This window comes from Pavona decussata, unplaced genomic scaffold (assembly GCF_977016875.1).
Source record: "Pavona decussata unplaced genomic scaffold, jaPavDecu1.1 SCAFFOLD_386, whole genome shotgun sequence".
In the NCBI taxonomy this organism is placed as follows: Eukaryota; Metazoa; Cnidaria; class Anthozoa; order Scleractinia; family Agariciidae; genus Pavona; species Pavona decussata.
In genome coordinates, this window is record NW_028145758.1 from 1,757,642 (window position 1) to 1,775,000 (window position 17,359).

Consider the following 17,359-nt stretch of genomic DNA (forward strand, 5'->3'; position numbering starts at 1 on the left):
TTTAGAGCCGTGAAAACAGCAGTTCGAAATATCTTATCTTCTGCCGCAACAAGAAAATTCGCTTCGGGGATTTCTATTAGGTCAAAATATTTTTGTGAATATGCCGACTGGCTATGGCAAATCTTTAATTATTCCAATGTCTTCCAATTGCGGCGGACGATATTTTCGGAAGGCCTCGTGGCTCCAGTGTCATTGTAATGTAGTAATATCACCGTTACGAGCTCTTATGGAAGACCAGGTTCGTCTACTAAATGATATTGGAACTCTGGAACCAGCGATTGCTATCACAGACGAAGAGGACGAGGAGTTCACGCAACAGGTCCTAAATGGTAATTTCGTGCTAGTCTATGGGCAATGGCTCTCCTGAGTGTTTGCTGTATCTCCACTGAATCTTGGAGAAGCATTTTTGATTGTGAGAGCTTCAAAAATATGTTAATCAAAGTCGCTTTCGATGAGGCTCATTGTATTACACAATGGTATGTAGCTATAATTTGCAACCTGTTTATCAAGCTGAAAATAAATGTGGCATTTTACTCATAAAATTCTTAATTGTAAGCTTAAAATATAGTCTAGTCTGCTTTTAGCGTAATTGTCATGTACAGGTTATTTGACTATATCGAGTTCTCTATAGGTCTTGAGTGACAAGTCCAGCTGCAACGCAGGCTACAGATTAGCGACTTGATATCAGTTCTTCTTTTAACAAAAAGGCTTGTTATACCGCGCTCTCGTTGACACAAACCGTGCAACTATATCCAAAAATAGATGTGACGCGTTGCAACCGCCTCAAATTACAAGGTGACCAACTTGACGAGTCGAGCCGTAACAGCGATACCAAATCATGCCGAATGCGCAATGAGCCGTGACCTTGATCTCGAAATTGAGGTAAAAAGTACATCCAAGCCCATCAAAATAAATTTTAATTTTGTTTGAAAGGACCGTTCTTTCATTACTTCAATTTAGGCTGAAAGTAGCCGACGTCTCTGATCAAAGTAGCCGATGCTCTTTGTCAGACGTCGGTGCTTATTGAAACCCCTGCGACAACAAATGCTTATAAACTTCACGCAGTTGCATCTTGCTCTGCTTGCTTTTTTCATGCACTCAGTTTTTTGAGAAAATTCAGCCAAATATATCTGGATTTTAACTCCTCAGCCAGAAAAGAAGCAAATCTGAGTTTAGGCATTGAAAATGGGAGGGGGGGGGGGTCGACTTATACAAGAGTTCAACTTGACAAAATATGGTACATACTTTCTGGTTTACTCACTGTGAATTTGTTATTGTGGTGCTTCAAAGGAGTTGGTCTTTGACAAACATACTTGGTATCCTATGAAAAAATAAAATTTAAATTTAATCCATCAGGGGTCAACTACGAACACAGGCAGCCCAAGCTCTAGTCACTAGAAAACGTGTAACAGTTTATTACTAGTGGGACAATGACCTTTGAGTGAGAGAAGTAATGCAATACAAGCAGCCATTGAGAATTTAAACAATTTCAAAGCCTTATATAACAAGTTTAAGTTCTCATTTGACCACCTGTAACCCAATACTTCTTGCACTCAAAGGTCATCATCCCACTAGTAAATTATGAACTATTACACACTCTCTAGTGATGCAAGCTTCGGCTCCCTGTGCTACAAGTAAAAGAGAATGACATTGCACTATATACCTGATAATCAAGCACTGCAGTTTCTTCAGTTGCGTCTTGGCTTTCACCACCTCTAGAAGCATTTGAAAAGGACAGACAAGCAGTCTTAGGCTTAAAACATTTGAGACACCACATTCTAAGGGCACTGTATTTTCACTACTCAGTGTCAATGGACACGTAAACATTCAAGCCAATTAAACCAGAATCCACATTTGCTTAGGGAATGACTAAATTTCTCTGTACTCACCCAGAAATTTCTTCTGTTGATGTTGCTGTAGATTGAACCCTCACTTCATCTGGAACTTCCAGGATCTTCCCTGCTGCTGTACAGTTAGTCAACCCTAAAATTTGAAGAACACAATTTAAACCATTAATGTTTTTTCCCAATTGAAAATATCAATGATCATTATACATATCCATTAAGTAGATTTAAGTACTGTGTACAATTCACTGAAATATTTCACAGTAAAAATATTCACAAAATAAGCCACTCAATCAGTGCTCCTTGTGCTGTCCTGCTACACATCATGACAGAAAGACTAACACCAGATCTCAGATCTCAGCAAGGGCTATTGGAATCCGAAAATAAACTTGGGGGGAACCAAACATTTTTTAGAGACAATTAAGCAACAATAATCTAAAAAGCCGTAAAATACAAAGCAATGTGTGGCATATTCTTTCCAAATTGAAGCTTTATTATCTCTGAAAAATGCACAGTTACCCCCAGTTTTCATTGTGGATACCAAGAGCACTTGCTAAGTTTTACGTTCTATGCTTAGTTTTTAACCGCACAAAAATATCCCTGTATCAGTAAGCATCACCCATAGGAAACCCGAGTATTCCCAGATGCACATAATGTATGCACAGTAGCAAAAGTAGGCACCATCCTTAAGCCTGCCGCACACGTGAGGAAAGAGCTGAGCAAAATGCCTTGCGAGGCAGATAGCTCAGCCATTTCCTCTCGTGTGCGGTGAAGTTTTGGTGAGAATTTCGCCTCGCGAGGCGAAATCTCAAATATCCTGCTCAGCTCTTTCCTCACGTGTGCGGCGGGCTTTAAATCAATATTTATACATGGTGTCCAGTAACAGTACCCCTTTCACATACCTACAGTAGAAACACTGCATCTCTTTTTGTTGGGTCTGTTCAAGATATTTTGAAAGGCTGCCCCTTTTCAGTAGATACCTAAGTTACAATTTTCCCTACCCTTCTATACTTCAGTTTGTGAAATCTCTACCCTTTTATATACCTCCAGTCTGAAAAACAGACCCCCTTTAGGTGAAACCTCCCTCTTCCTTTTAAAATCAATAAAAAATAGGGAGTCCCTCCCCCCCCCCCCCCCTCCCCTCATGTCATGGACTTGATTGATTCCTGTCTGGGACTAATATTTTTTTCTTACTCATATGATAAACATAACATCTTTCTCATTACCAAGTTTAAAACTTATCATCTTCAGTTTTTTATTTATCATGGCATAGAATACTTTCCTCATTGCTGATATGAGCACTACTAAGGACGCATCTAATAAATGACCGACAATCCCGGCTGAAACAGTTTGAACAAATCTCATCCCCCTTCACCTAAATACAATGCTGTTTTCTTCGGAAAACAAGCTGACCATTCTAGCAATGGTTATGATGCAACAACACTGAGACAACATTGAGTGGGGGGAGAGGAGTGTTTCAAAAGAATTTTGACCTGGATTGTACTGCAAAACGAGTCTCCCAGTGTCTCATTTTAAGCTTGACTATTTCTAAAAACCATTTTATATTAAGATCTAATTGGCATGTTGCTGAATAAACACTACAGCTTAATATATTATAACAATGATACTTACAATCAAGAGTCACTATTTCTACATTTTCTGCAAGTTGCCTAGGAAAACCAAAGAGGCTTGTCAAAAAATTATTACAATATTAAGGGTTGAATTTAATTTCTAATTGTTATACTAGTTATTGACAAGATTTAACAACTTTTCCCAGAATTGTCATAGACTGTCATACGTTGAAATTTTTATGGGGGCCAGGTAACAAAAACCCAAAGGTAGAAAAAATAACCTTTCACTGGTTTTGTTCTAAATTTAATAACTTACTTTGTACCTTTCTAAGAAAGCGAGGACCCTCTCTCTAGATTCATAGGCTGTGACAATGTGACTCACTGAATCCCTAAGAAAAACAAAATCACACCATTAGCCTTGATAGCAAATTTTGTAAAACTGGTGAGGCATTTGCATGATAAATCCATAACTGCATAAAATATGATCTTCTATGCATATATTGCTTGCAGGTTGACAACCAGGCTATAGCAACTGAAAAATGTGTACCCATACTCCCTGAACTAGGGATTATTATATAAAGGCAGTATATCAACATCTGAATGCCAGATATAAAATAAAAAAACACACAAGGAGCTAGGCAGAAACCTGTGGATAGCCATGCATCTAAATTTACAATAAAATCATGTGATAAACAAAGAAAATCAATTAAAAAATTAAGAAATATTATTAGATATTATTATTATTATTATTATTATTATTATTATTATTATTATTATTATTGTTATTATTATTATTATTATGATGATGATGATCATCATCATCATCATCATTGTTATTGTTATTTTTAAAATAACTAAATTATATATTTTAACTAGTAAAATATACTAGTAAGTTTAGCAGCAGCCACAATCTTAATCAAAAGTAATACTAGTGATGATCATAAATCATAGTTAGGCTAAAGCCTACAAAAATGACATAAACTAAAGGCTGAGCTCATGATCAACGTATCAACGAAGTTTTGCTAGTTTTGACCAAAACAGTCCTCAGCATTAACTGAGTTTGACTCAATGGAAACTAAAACATTCCACCTACTAAAACATCTTGTCCCTGTTATAACAAAGAAAGCTCTCCGCTCATCTATGAGCAAATTTTTAATTCAGCTCAAGCTCACCTGAAGTGGTCTGTTATGGGAAATCCTTTCTTTCGAGCGAGATTGTTCAGCACTTGAAGTCTAGCTTTTGGGATCTTTTTCGGTACAATATATATAAGCGTTTCCGTACAGTTTTTATCAAGTCTTTCCACCGTGTCACTTCCAAATTCACCATGTTCCCTGCAGTCTAACTTTGGCTTTTTGGACGCCATCATTCTTGTTTCCCCGCCAAAATACCTTGTTTCTTTGCCTAGTTCCTAGGCCTCGTTTTAACTGTTTCGGACCGCGTGGTCAGGGCGAAAAAAGCCTGGGTAAAAGCAGTCATTTTTCAAAAGGAAACTATGAAAAGTAACACGACTTGTTTCGATTCATCATAAATTCAGTCGTTCGGGTAATAAATATGGTGTTTTGGAGAGGTTTATGTTCATTTCTCTGAAACTAGAATAACTTCCACCCTCACCTTCTCCTGCTCCCAGAGCCTGTGTCCGGAGGAGGAGAAGGTATATAAAATCACGATTTGAAACGAAAATCGATCGGTCAATGTAGGGGTCAATACGCCATAAATTGTAAAGGTTTTTCTATTTTGTTGGTTATTACTTTTCCTTTATTTGGTGGCTCCTAAAGGAGCCGTTTTCTTTGCTGTAGTATCGTCACACTTCACTTCTTCGTCGCGGCTTTCTTGGCGGGTTTCTTGGCTGGCTTTTTCGCCGCGGATTTCTTCGCCGGTTTCTTGGCAGCAGGCTTTTTAGCTGCCGGTTTCTTGGCTGCTGGCTTTTTAGAGGCTGCTTTCTTGGCTGCTGGTTTTTTGACAGCGGCTTTCTTTGCTGCTGGTTTCTTTGGTTTCTTTGCTACCTTCTTTGCGGCAGGCTTTTTTGGTTTGGCCGCGGGCTTCTTCTTTGCCGCCGGTTTCTTCTTCGGTTTCTTCTCCTTCTTTTCCTCTTTCGCCAACTTGAAGGAACCTGAAGCGCCAACACCCTTGGTGTGTACCAGTTTTCCGCTGGCTGCAGCTCTCTTCAGAGCCAGCTTCAAGTGTGAGCCGACCTCACCAACCTTGTAGTTGGCTTTGATATACTTCTCGATGGCTTGGCGGGAAGAACCATTACGCTCTTTTAGCGCAGCAATAGCAGCCTTGATCATATCAAGGTATGGTGGATGAGCAGCTGGCTTTTTAGGCGCAGCTGGCTTCTTTTTAGCTGGGGACTTTGCTGCTTCAGACATGTTAAAAATTTTCTGTACTAATTCGATAGAACAGGAAGCTGCATGTTGCAAACGAGCTATATGCATTGTATGCGGACCGCCGAGGAGACAATATTCAAACATGGCGCTCGCCAACTTCTGTGCTAGTTTACTCGACGTTTTGTTGAATAAAATGCCATCTTAGAGAACGTCATCCAACCAAAATCTCAAAGCATTTGGACCTAGTTCTTTGCTAGTTGCAAGTGAAAAAATATTGGGACAAACAGTGAAGACAGCAGGAAATTTTAAGCCTCATAGTTTGCGAAGTAGTCAGATTCAAAAATCCATTTGCCATAAAAGCGAAATTACTTTTGAGCACGCTAATGTAATTCAAAACAGCGTGTTGGTTTTGAAAGAAGAACTCTGACATATCAAATATTTATCAAAAAATCTGGCATTCTACTTCAGTTTTCTTCGCTTAACCCCGCTTTTGCTTCAACAACAAGGACACTGAAGTCGCCATTTTCGTAGAGTTGAGGAACATGTTTGTGACTCCTTTGTCCTCACCAAACAAACTTCCATTTACCATTTAAAGCGACTCGTTCATTAGAATTTGTTGTCTTAGTATTGGTGCAAAACTATAACGTCACAATTTTATGAGAAACTAACGATAAACTTAAATGAGCCAGATTTTCCAAATGACGATCGCTTATCGAATCTGCCTGACACTTGTCAACAGTTTCTTCGTCCAGCCGGGGGCTGCGCGGTGCGGAGGCTGTTTCTCCGAATATTCTTCACTTTGAGACTCTAGTTAGCTGATACAATTTTGAAGTGTGTATTACAAGAAATCTATAAAAAATTCCTGTGATTCGTCATCAGTTGCCGAGTGGATTGATAGAGGCAATTTTGGGGGGGAGACTGCGCATGCATATTTTTTTTGCGCCAAAATCTGTCATGTATTATTATTGAATCAGAGAAACACTGTTTCTCCGAATATTCTCCACTTTGAGACTCTAGTTAGCTGATACAATTTTGAAGTGTGTATTACAAGAAATCAATGAAAAATTCTTGTGATTCGTCATCAGTCAGCCGAGTGGATTGATACAGGCAATTTCTGGGGGGAGACATCAGACTGCACATGCATATTTTTTGCGCCAAAATCCTTCGTGTATTATTATTCAATCAGAGAGACAATGTTTCTCCGAATATTCTCCACTGAGACTCTCGGTTAGCTGATACAATTTTGAAGTGTGTTTTACAAGAAATCAATAAAAAATTCATGTGATTAGTCTTCAGTTCCCGAGTGGGTTGACAGAGGCATTTTCTGGGGGAGACTGCGCATGCATATTTTTTGCGCCAAAATCTGACGAGTAAATTTATTCTTAATTCAGAGAAACAGTGCAGCTATAAGCCGTGCTACCGTCTTGGCAATTTATTCTGTTTTTTCCCTTTTGTCATTATCTTTGCTAATCTCTGAACTCTACTGAATTTTAGGGAACTGCGTGTCAACAACGCAGCTGACAACGGCAGAAGTTTTCTTTTGCAGAACGCCGTAAAAGTCCTGTGTCAAATGTGTCCCATAACGACAACTAAAAGCTAACCGTCTGTGCAAAGATTCTGAGAAGTGCTTAGGCTTAAATAATATCATTCTTTGTTATAGATGAACGTGAAATGCTACATTCTGCATTTTGTCGTTCTGCAAATTACCCTGCCCTGCCAAGCCGCAAAAACATCCCAACGTCAACATGATCCTCTTTCGGTCGAGGGAGGAAAAATTAAGAAAGGGCATTCTCAACTGCCCTGTCAACTGAAATGGTATTGCAAATAACATGAACTAACTGTACGATAAACGTGGAGAGTAGGTTAATGTCAGGAAGAAGACAGACTGGAGTTTAACGGGAAAAATGGCAGGAAACAAACAAAATGGCGCCCATCATGAACGTCCAGTACGTGAGGGAGCGCGAAGCACGTCTTTCAGAAAGAAAAAACCTCCTCGTAAAATTAAAATAAAAGACTGATCACGCAGAAAGCTAATTACTTATCTAATTCTTGCGTCTGCGACTTTTTGAAAAGTTACCAAGGAAAACGAGATACAGCACAGTAATAAGAGAAACAAACCGGAGAATAGAAATCATTGGTTATTGCTTTTATTAATTTGGTGGCTCCTAAAGGAGCCGTTTGTTTTGTGAGGGATGCAATCCACTTATGCTCTCTCTCCGCGGATTCGGCGGGCCAACTGAATGTCCTTTGGCATGATGGTGACGCGCTTAGCGTGGATGGCGCACAAGTTGGTGTCTTCAAACAGACCAACAAGGTAAGCCTCGCTAGCTTCTTGAAGAGCCATCACAGCGGAGCTCTGGAATCGCAAGTCGGTCTTGAAATCCTGAGCGATCTCTCGCACAAGGCGCTGGAAGGGCAGCTTGCGGATCAACAGCTCGGTGGATTTTTGGTAACGACGGATCTCACGAAGAGCGACTGTACCAGGCCTGTAACGATGAGGTTTCTTGACTCCACCAGTGGCAGGCGCGCTCTTACGAGCTGCCTTTGTGGCGAGCTGTTTGCGTGGAGCTTTTCCACCAGTCGATTTACGAGCGGTTTGCTTAGTACGAGCCATCCTTGATAACTTGAAAGTCAATGATAGTATTCTCAAGTGTAGTATATCATTTTATATGCGGCGGGCTTCTTTCTGATTGGTTAAAAACTAAGAGATTTCATTGGATGATTTACACAACTAGACTGTGGATTATTTTCACGGTTCTGTGAGTATGTTTTGATCCGAAGATTCTGTGAAGGCCTGTTGAGGTGTTATAAGATAGTGGTAATAAAATTATTTTACTTCAAAAATTAAGAAGCTTTACGAGAAAGTTGGCCTTGAAGTTTAGATCAGCATTTCTACTGGAAAAGACTCTTTGCCATCGCACGACATGCACTAATATGTGTTGTAATTTTTGGCCACATAAATATTAACTTGACCTTTCACTCTGTTTGTCTGTGCTTAGCCAATAGGGAACATCTTTCTCGTGTTTCCTAAGACGTCATTCTTCACAATATAAATAAAGCAAACTGCCGCAAAACGGCATAACTCAATCACACGAGTAGCAATCAAAATGTCTGGTCGCGGTAAAGGAGGCAAAGGTCTAGGAAAAGGAGGCGCCAAGCGTCACCGAAAGATCCTTCGGGACAACATCCAAGGCATCACCAAGCCAGCCATCCGTCGTCTTGCTCGCCGTGGCGGTGTCAAGCGAATCTCTGGCCTGATCTACGAGGAGACTCGTGGTGTTCTCAAAGTTTTCCTTGAGAACGTGATCCGTGATGCTGTGACGTACACCGAGCACGCCAAGAGGAAGACTGTGACAGCCATGGATGTGGTCTACGCTCTCAAACGCCAGGGACGTACTCTGTACGGATTTGGCGGTTAGATTGCGACCTACACAAAAAAACAAACGGCTCCTTTAGGAGCCACCAAATCTTCTTAAAGTCATGATTAACGAAAATGTTTCATTAATCACAATCCCCAAGAAATGTAGCCGCTGAGGCTACACCTCTGCCCCACATGTTTGCTTCAAATCTATGTCCAATCTTAAACCTGACCTTAGGTTGTATAATTTCTAACTTGATTTTAACTCGATAAATTCTGAAAGCCTGTGGGGTCGAGTATCTGATGCGTGCCGCTTAGGGACTGATTTACTCGAATATCGCTATCAGTAAAGACGCGATGGGCAATTCTCTTTTGCCTTGGATATTTTGACTTCAGTGTGTAGGCAGGCGAGATTCTGAGTTTGTGCCGATGAAACTGATTTTGCAAAATTTTGGCGCATTCTATTTTACGGACGCCGCTCTTTTGTTTGCGCGCCTATGTTCAAAAGTTTACAGCGATAGAAATTTGGATATAAAGCGTATCTTGTGAAATTTCAGAATGGCCCACTTTTTCAAAGAGACTTCATTCTTTAATGGTTATTTTCAAGCTAATGAAAAGAAACGCTTCCCAAGACTAGGCGCACCTTTTACCCCTATCCAAAATATTGCTTCATTTATCTCGCAGGTCTGGTGATATTGTACTCTGTATGGATTTGGCGGTTAGATTGCGATCTACACAAAAAAACAAACGGCTCCTTTAGGAGCCATCAAATCTTCTTAAAGTCATGATCAATAACGTTGTTTCCTATTCATTAATCAAAATCCCCAAGAAATACTGTCGGTCCCACACGTTTACTTCAAATCTAAGCCCAATCTTCAATACTCTGCCAAAGTTAGGTTGTATAACAGCGCATCATGCGGCCCTGGATCATTTTTTGATGTTTAGGAACTGTGATTTTGACTCGAATATTATGACCAATGCCATGGGACATTTCTCGTTTGCCTTGCCAAGGTTTTGACTTTTTTGTGCGTGGGCGCGTGATATACGGAGTTTGTAACGATGAAGTCTCAGTTGCTAAATAAATTTTGGCGCAATCTCTGTAACGGAAGCCGCGCTTTTTGCTTGCGCGCCTTTATTCGACAGTTTACACCTATAGAAATTTGCATATAAAGCGTATGTTGTGAAATTTCAAATTGGCGCACTTTTCAGTCAGCCTGCGCCACAAAGGGAATCAACGGCCGGTAGCTGTACCGTGGGCTGTTTTCAATAAGTACTTTATCCTTTTAAGAATAAATTCAAGCTGACGAAAAGAAACACCTTTCCCAAGGCTAGGTACACATTTCATCATTATCCGAAATATTGCTTCATTTATCTCACAGGTCTGGTGCAGCTCTTAGTTGATATTGTACTATATATAAATAAATTGTTGGTCATGGCCTTATTAACTTTTGGTGGCTCCTAAAGGAGCCGTTTTTGTATAGAGAGCAAAGGCAATTTAAGCTTTTGCCTTCTTCTCAGTCTTCTTGGGCAGAAGAACAGCCTGGATGTTGGGAAGAACACCTCCCTGTGCGATGGTGACACCGGCGAGCAGTTTGTTCAACTCCTCGTCATTACGGACAGCCAGTTGAAGATGACGGGGTATGATTCTGGTCTTCTTGTTGTCTCGAGCAGCGTTGCCCGCCAACTCAAGGATCTCAGCGCTCAAATACTCGAGCACAGCAGCCAAGTACACTGGAGCACCGGCGCCAACACGCTCACCATAGTTGCCTTTGCGAAGGAGACGATGGATACGACCAACAGGGAACTGAAGTCCTGCTCGGGATGAGCGGCTCTTGGACTTGGTGCCCTTTGCCTTTCCTTTACCGCGACCAGACATGTTTTCAAAGCTAAATCTCGGCACAAATTCTGTACGAGGGAATGAAAGTCAATAACGGCCATCCAAATTTATACGCGCCAAAGATTTGAGTAGGATCAAAACCCACCAATCAAATCTTAAGAATTCTTATTGTTGACATATGATGATGTATTATGTGGAAAGTAGGATGACCTTTGTGTCAAGCTATGCTGAGATAACCAATGGAAAATCGAAGATTTTGATCCGTATGTTAATTGATCTCCTCATGATTTTGTTATAAATTGCAAATTCTTCAGAAGCGATGGTCATTCCAATCCATTCTGATTTACAGATATGGCACCCAAAGTAGCAGGAAAGAAAGGCGAGAAGAGAGCCGGAAAGGCAAAGGCTGGAGCTGAAGGAAAGAAGAAGAGAAGGGGAAAGAGAAAGGAAAGCTATGCTATCTACATCTACAAGGTGTTGAAGCAAGTTCACCCTGACACTGGTATCTCCAGCAAAGCCATGGGCATCATGAACTCCTTCGTCAACGACATCTTCGAGCGCATCGCCACTGAAGCTTCCCGCCTTGCGCACTACAACAAGAAATCAACCATCAGCTCCCGCGAGATCCAGACCGCCATCAGGCTGCTTCTGCCCGGTGAACTGGCCAAACACGCCGTCAGTGAAGGAACCAAGGCTGTGACCAAGTACACCAGCAGCAAGTAAACTCGCTGAGTTTACCGCCAAAACAAAAACGGCTCCTTTAGGAGCCACCAAACGTAATAAAAGCAATGACCAACATCAATATACGCCTAAATCCTATCGGCCTATGTACGTTGCTCAGTTGTGACATAAACTTTTGTGACACAAAATAGTGCAGGGTGATCGTGAAAGTTTGACATTGTTCGAAGACGTACGATTATTCTGGATTATTTAACCCTGTACACTGGAAAATTATCCAGAAATTTGCAACCATTCATTTAAAATTATTCATTTTCGTTAATATTGATTATGCATGATTTGTGCGCCAAAAATTGAACCGTTCAAACAAAGGAGTCCACGCGTGATTGCACAGGACACCCAAGCTGTAAGAAATGCTCTGTACTCCTCAAAACAACCACTGCATAAAGTTTGTTTTTGTATGTCGGGAAAAGTTTCGCATAATTACAAACGTTCATTTTTTTCTTTTTTGTAATTATTCATTTGAGTTCTTTAGCGGGTCTATATGTGTCTTGTGTCACAAGTCAGTTGGGTAGATCCGCAGAATCGAATTAGCCTGCGAGCGCGAGTGTGGGTGAAACAAAAGCCAGAAAGCGTCTGCTCTTGCGGCTAATTAAAATTATTCGAAGCGCTTCCAGGGAGTTATAGTTCTACCGGCCTTTTTTCAGGATTCCTATAGCACACAGTCTGGAATCCTTGAAAAAGTATGGAAATGTGCAACTTATACCTGCCGATGGAAAGACTGTGAAAAATCAAGAGAAAGTCTGAAAAAAAAGACTGGAATTTTTTCACAGCTGAAAGAACTGAAAGTTTTTAAAATTTGCTAAGTGAAATCTTTGCCAGCTAGTCGACTTAAGTTTCATTTAGATTTTGCCGCAGCCAAAATTATTCTCTTCTAGGAATGTGTTTGACTCACAACTTTAAATGTCGATGAAGAAAACAATAACGATCAAGCATGAGAAAAGTGCAAGACTCAGGACGTCTTCATTGTACCCTGTTTTTTGCCTCAAAAACCATTCCCCACCATGCTTAACCTGCAAGCAAGCTCTCGGGGTGGGGGAAGGGAGGGGAGATGGAGCACTCCCCTCCCCCTCCCAAGAGCTTGCTCGTAGGCTTCAATTACAACAGGAGGGATATTGAAGTAAATATTTGACCTGTGAGTTTCCTCCTACCCTGGTAAGCGGAGATCTTTTCTGCCTTGCCTTGCGTCACACGTTTGAGATACTGAGCAAGATCGGTATACAAACCGCACAAGAAACAAAATTAACTCCATTCCACTCCACTCTAAAACCAACTAATTCTATTTTCCTTGTGTTAACTGTATATGTGTTACATGAATGGAGAAATACAATTCTAAGATTAAATTATTCTCTCTCATGTTGTGTTATATCCTTTAGAAAAATACTCACTCAAATTAGAAAAATAAAACTAAACAGCTTCCGTACAATAAATGGAAGATGAGGTGACCGAAAGGTAAACTAAAAAACAAACAATCGGCCATTCCCTGTGTAATTTTTATGCCCATTAATTGTTTATTAAACATTTTAAGATAAAGATTAACGATAAGAAAATATAACGTTTCGACGACACCATTATCCAATGTGATAGAGCCATTCCTCAATTCCGGTACTTCGGTATCTTGAGCTGTTCCGAGGATGGTCGAGGATAGTTTCCATTTTTTTTTACTTCGTTTCATGGATCTTGGAAAAAGGAGGAGTGAGACAGAAACTTTGCCAATCTTAAAGAAACTAAATGCCAAGGAAATCTTGAGTGTCTGATAAAGCTGACTCCATTCGTACCAAGCATTTTGTTTAGAACTGTACGTACTTGCACTTTCATGAAATCAGTCGAGGTGTCCGCAAGGCGAGAGTTGACTGTATCTACATCGGCTCTCACAAACCAGTACTTGTGCACATATAGAGTAAAACCTCGCTAACGCGAACTCCGAAGGGAAACCAAAACAGGTTCGATTTAACCAAGTTCGAGCCCGTACTCACTATCATATTCGTTTACCTTGCATTCAGTATTCATAATTACTACACAGAGTCGTCAAAACATCGTATTTTCTTCTCTTTAATCTTTATCTTAAACTTAGAAAATGCTTATCAAAATCATCAGTTATTAGTCAGATATTAGACACTCGTTGTTCGACGTTCCCAAGTTCAATCTTATGTCCCCCTCACCGGAATTTCCTCATGAGCTCACACAAGGCCAAAATATTTGACTTTTTATACCTAATTTCTAAGCGCAAAAATCTATGACCTCTCGCAGAATATAGTAGAACCTATACCCATTGTAACCAATTCTATACTTTTCAGCTTTAAATAACTTGCTACGATCTTCTGCCCTCTTAACTATTGTCAGTCGTAGAACCATTATTTGACTGAAAAGGAGATGGCGAGCAATAGAAATTTTCTTTCAGCACGTTAAGTAACTAAATCATCGGTATGCTGGAAACTGCATATATTCCGCCTCTTTGGAGACAATGAATATCTAAATAAAATTTTTAAAAAAGTTAAACGTGCATGAATCTCTCCGATCATTTTTACAGATTTTCTCTGTGTTTCATTCATCGCTGACAGAAGTCGGCCTCTGCTGTGAGAGCAGTGTATAAACCTTCGGCTTCCGGATTCGTATGGCAAATAACTTTAGGACCTTGGACGCCTAGAAGTTGAAAGAAACGGCAAAATGAAATTACTCATATGAAGACCACCAAAACGAAGAGAAAGTAAAAAAATACCGGAATTAAGAACACGTTTTTTTAAGTTGGATCTGATCGAAAAGAAGACTGTAAGGGCAATTTTTTAACCTTTGTACAGTGGCTCATAACAGTCTAGTACATCAAGCAAATAAAATAAAAATACGGGGTCACCATGATTATTTTCACGTTATAGGGCTATAGTATATAACAACTTTGCTCAGAGTTTAGTGAGAGAGAGGCACCCATTGCCCAGGGGGCACTCCCCTACATAAGCTACGTAGGTTTGCTCGGCGCCAAAGAGTATGGTTTTTTCATGTCGTTTTCACCTGGAAAGGGTGTAGATTTTAATCATTTTGGTCTGAAAATCTGAAAACGGGAATGGATTTTACAGAAACGGATATGGATTCTAGAAACCAGGGTCCAGTTGTTCAAAGGCCGATTAAGCTAATCCTGGATTAACGAGGATTTTGATTCCAGTTTAATTGCTAAACAGTAAAGATTTTTCAAAAAGATTTCTGTCCCTCAGTTTTGACTTTGTCTTTTCTTTACCATGGGCTTAAAATTAGAATTTCGAAAACCATTTTTAACGAGCGTGCTGAAAACCTCGGTTGACTTTTAAATAGTAATAATCTTTTATTAGGACGCTTCCGGTCACTTAACGTGGTTTTCAGAAAGGTCCTATAAAGATTAAATATACAAAAGGTTAAAAGGTTTTAATCAGGGATTGGCGTTAATCGGTTTTCGAACAACCGGGCCCAGGTGATATGGCCCCGCCATATATCTGTGAAGTGTTATAATAAACGAAACGTAACTTACAATAAACCACGCAAAAATGGCTCCCAAAGTAAAGCCAGCCACAACATCGCTCAAGAAATGTTTGTTGTCAGAGATTCGGCTCCAACCAATGAAAAGAGACAGAGACACGGCAACAGTTTGCAGCAAGGGTTTAATTAACTTTGTCTGTCCTCACGGCAGCTTGGAAATAAAACTACGAAGAGAAATACAGAAAGACTTCACAAAGATGGCTAAAAAACGAATTAAATCAGTATAAAACTCTGCCAAGTTACAGTCGAAGAATTAAACTTTCTTTAAGTCCAGACGCGCGGAGTCCAGTCAGAAACATATCTCGACTTCGTCGCTCACGCAAGTTCGACACCTGAAGTAAACATGTGATCGCGAAGTCGACGCTCACGTAGCCTGTAGAACAGGCCGGCGTTATTTTTTGCGTTTTTCAGGTGAGCGGAGGCATCGCCCCTCCCGTCGCGCGTGACTCCATTCGTGACTCGCGTGACTCCGCGCTCGCCTCGTGCTTGCCTCCGCTCGCCTGAAAAACGCAAAAAAATAACGCCTGTTCTACAGGCTAACGCTCACGTTCTGCGCGCGTTAGGTCGTCTTGTGACAAGTCCACCCAACAATGTGGATCCTGATCGATAATGAGAGACAATCGCAGTTATTCCGCAACTTAATCAGTTGCAGAAAGAAAAGCTTACAAAAAATTTGCCAGACTGTTTTTATCACCTCAGAAACAAACATTTCCATATCCAATTAGACCTGGATAGTGTCCATAATATCCCCTGCAAGCTAGATACCTTTGACAGTTAAGTTCAGATATTTACTATTTCAATAATTTTTTTTTTCTCCTGCAGGAACTAAGACCAGGTTTAATTAACAGAAACACTTCTTACTGATCTTAGCACTAATAATCAAGAACACATCATACATGAACCTAATAAATGACCTAGAAGTCCTGTCAGTAGCTCAATGAATAGAGCATTCTTCTAATGTTGCAGGGGAGGGGAGGGTACTCAACAAAGAATTTTGACCTGGATTGTACCGCAAAATGAGTCTCCCGGTCTCTCATTTTAAGCTTGACTGTTCCTACAAACCATTTTATATTAAGATCTGATTGACATGTTGCTGAATAAACACTACAGCTTATATGATAACAACGTATACTTACAATCAAGAGTCACTATTACTACATTTTCTACAAGTTGCCTGGGAAAATCAAAGAGACTTGTCAATAATGTTATTATTACAATACAAGGGTTGAATTTGACTGGCATTTTGAGATTTTGGTGTAGCCCAGCCTGGTCAGGTGACAAAAACCCATTAGCACCTAAAAGAGTACCTAAAAATAAGTAAAAAGGCTACATTTGAGAGTCTTGTTTTTTCAAAAAGTAAAGATATAGTTCCGTAAATATTTCAGGAAGTTTTGCAGATGTTTGTGTGGAGATGGACAAAACTTGCCTGTTTCCATGCATGTCTATAAAATTTTCAGACTTAAGGTTACCGGATACCTTTAGTGGTGTCTCACATCCAAGCCATGTAGAGCGTCCGGTTTAAACAGTAGATACATAAACCCCTACATCAAATTAAAGCTTATAGAGCTGGCTAATCAAACTATCATATGCTGCCTGTTTTAGGAACGCCCTTTTCTTCATTTCTGTTTATTACTCGTAGTAACGTAATAAGGCTTTCCAAGTCAGTTTGTTTTTCTGTTGTGTTATAGTTGTATCCTGACTTCTTGATTTCCTGGTTATGACTTGTTTGCTGAAGCAAAAAGGGTTTAGGCATCTACAGTTTAAACCAAATGCGCTACATCGTTTGGACACAAGACACCTCTAAAGGTATACGGTAACTCAAGCTTGGCCGTTTTACTAATTTTAACGTGTTCTTTTCAGCAATGTCGATGTTCTTTTGTTACCTGGCCTAAAAAAAAATTTAAAATTACTGTGATGAAGAAGAATTATGATGCAGAGCTAAATCCAAAAAATATCCATATCTCCCATGGCAAGGACTGGAAATTGCATCTGTATGGGGGATTAAAAGGAATGTATGAAGCTTAATTGAAATTTCCACAGGGGCAGGGGATCTACCAGCGGGATAAGGGAAGGGGAGGGGTTAACATTCATATTTTTTTATACACTGTAACTACACATGATTCATTAATTTCAAGGGGCACACTGCGTCAAGAAGAGAATGAGGCTAAATTGGTATTTCC

The 17,359-nt window shown here is 40.1% G+C and overlaps 6 protein-coding genes and 1 pseudogene across 10 annotated transcripts in view; 2 read left to right on the forward strand and 5 right to left on the reverse strand.

The window, feature by feature from the left end:
- Positions 1–4,814, reverse strand: part of LOC146451573 (DNA nucleotidylexotransferase-like) — a 20,861-nt gene extending 16,047 nt beyond the window's left edge. Inside the window, exons 1-6 of the mRNA XM_085099045.1 lie at positions 4,588–4,814; positions 3,739–3,804; positions 3,477–3,514; positions 1,890–1,983; positions 1,664–1,715; positions 1,262–1,321 (exon numbers count right to left, since the gene is read on the reverse strand). Coding sequence (XP_084955171.1) covers positions 1,262–1,321; positions 1,664–1,715; positions 1,890–1,983; positions 3,477–3,514; positions 3,739–3,804; positions 4,588–4,781 — 504 coding nt within the window. The 5' untranslated portion in view covers positions 4,782–4,814. The remainder of the gene's footprint in view (positions 1–1,261; positions 1,322–1,663; positions 1,716–1,889; positions 1,984–3,476; positions 3,515–3,738; positions 3,805–4,587) is intronic.
- LOC146451574 (histone H1-delta-like) overlaps positions 3,266–17,359 on the reverse strand; it is an 18,676-nt gene continuing 4,582 nt past the window's right edge. For 2 of the 5 annotated variants that reach the window (XM_085099083.1, XM_085099088.1), the window contains exons 3-5: positions 16,316–16,353; positions 15,172–15,343; positions 13,712–14,318 (exon numbers count right to left, since the gene is read on the reverse strand). The gene's annotated coding sequence lies outside the window, so the exon portion shown is untranslated. Of the gene's footprint in view, positions 3,338–13,711; positions 14,319–15,171; positions 15,344–15,363; positions 16,354–17,359 lie in introns of those variants that run through there. The other 3 variants (XM_085099087.1, XM_085099084.1, XM_085099086.1) reach the window with 3 other exon arrangements.
- Positions 5,015–5,797, reverse strand: LOC146451575 (histone H1-delta-like). Its single transcript, XM_085098801.1, has one exon. It carries the CDS (start codon positions 5,782–5,784, stop codon positions 5,224–5,226), a length of 561 nt encoding a protein of 186 aa, XP_084954927.1. The 5' UTR covers positions 5,785–5,797; the 3' UTR covers positions 5,015–5,223.
- Positions 7,876–8,386, reverse strand: LOC146451576 (histone H3). The gene has a single exon (XM_085098799.1). The coding sequence runs from the start codon at positions 8,354–8,356 to the stop codon at positions 7,946–7,948; it is 411 nt and encodes a 136-aa protein (XP_084954925.1). The 5' UTR covers positions 8,357–8,386; the 3' UTR covers positions 7,876–7,945.
- On the forward strand, positions 8,535–9,214 carry LOC146451577 (histone H4). Its single transcript, XM_085098800.1, has one exon. It carries the CDS (start codon positions 8,850–8,852, stop codon positions 9,159–9,161), a length of 312 nt encoding a protein of 103 aa, XP_084954926.1. The 5' UTR covers positions 8,535–8,849; the 3' UTR covers positions 9,162–9,214.
- LOC146451578 (histone H2A pseudogene) lies at positions 10,127–11,162 on the reverse strand (annotated as a pseudogene).
- Positions 11,281–11,774, forward strand: LOC146451579 (histone H2B.1). Its single transcript, XM_085098809.1, has one exon. It carries the CDS (start codon positions 11,289–11,291, stop codon positions 11,658–11,660), a length of 372 nt encoding a protein of 123 aa, XP_084954935.1. The 5' UTR covers positions 11,281–11,288; the 3' UTR covers positions 11,661–11,774.

Bases quoted from the DNA above. Each gene is read 5' to 3' on its own strand.
- LOC146451575 (XM_085098801.1), bottom strand. From the start codon at position 5,784: ATGTCTGAAGCAGCAAAGTCCCCAGCTAAAAAGAAGCCAGCTGCGCCT.
- LOC146451576 (XM_085098799.1), bottom strand. From the start codon at position 8,356: ATGGCTCGTACTAAGCAAACCGCTCGTAAATCGACTGGTGGAAAAGCT.
- LOC146451577 (XM_085098800.1), top strand. From the start codon at position 8,850: ATGTCTGGTCGCGGTAAAGGAGGCAAAGGTCTAGGAAAAGGAGGCGCC.
- LOC146451579 (XM_085098809.1), top strand. From the start codon at position 11,289: ATGGCACCCAAAGTAGCAGGAAAGAAAGGCGAGAAGAGAGCCGGAAAG.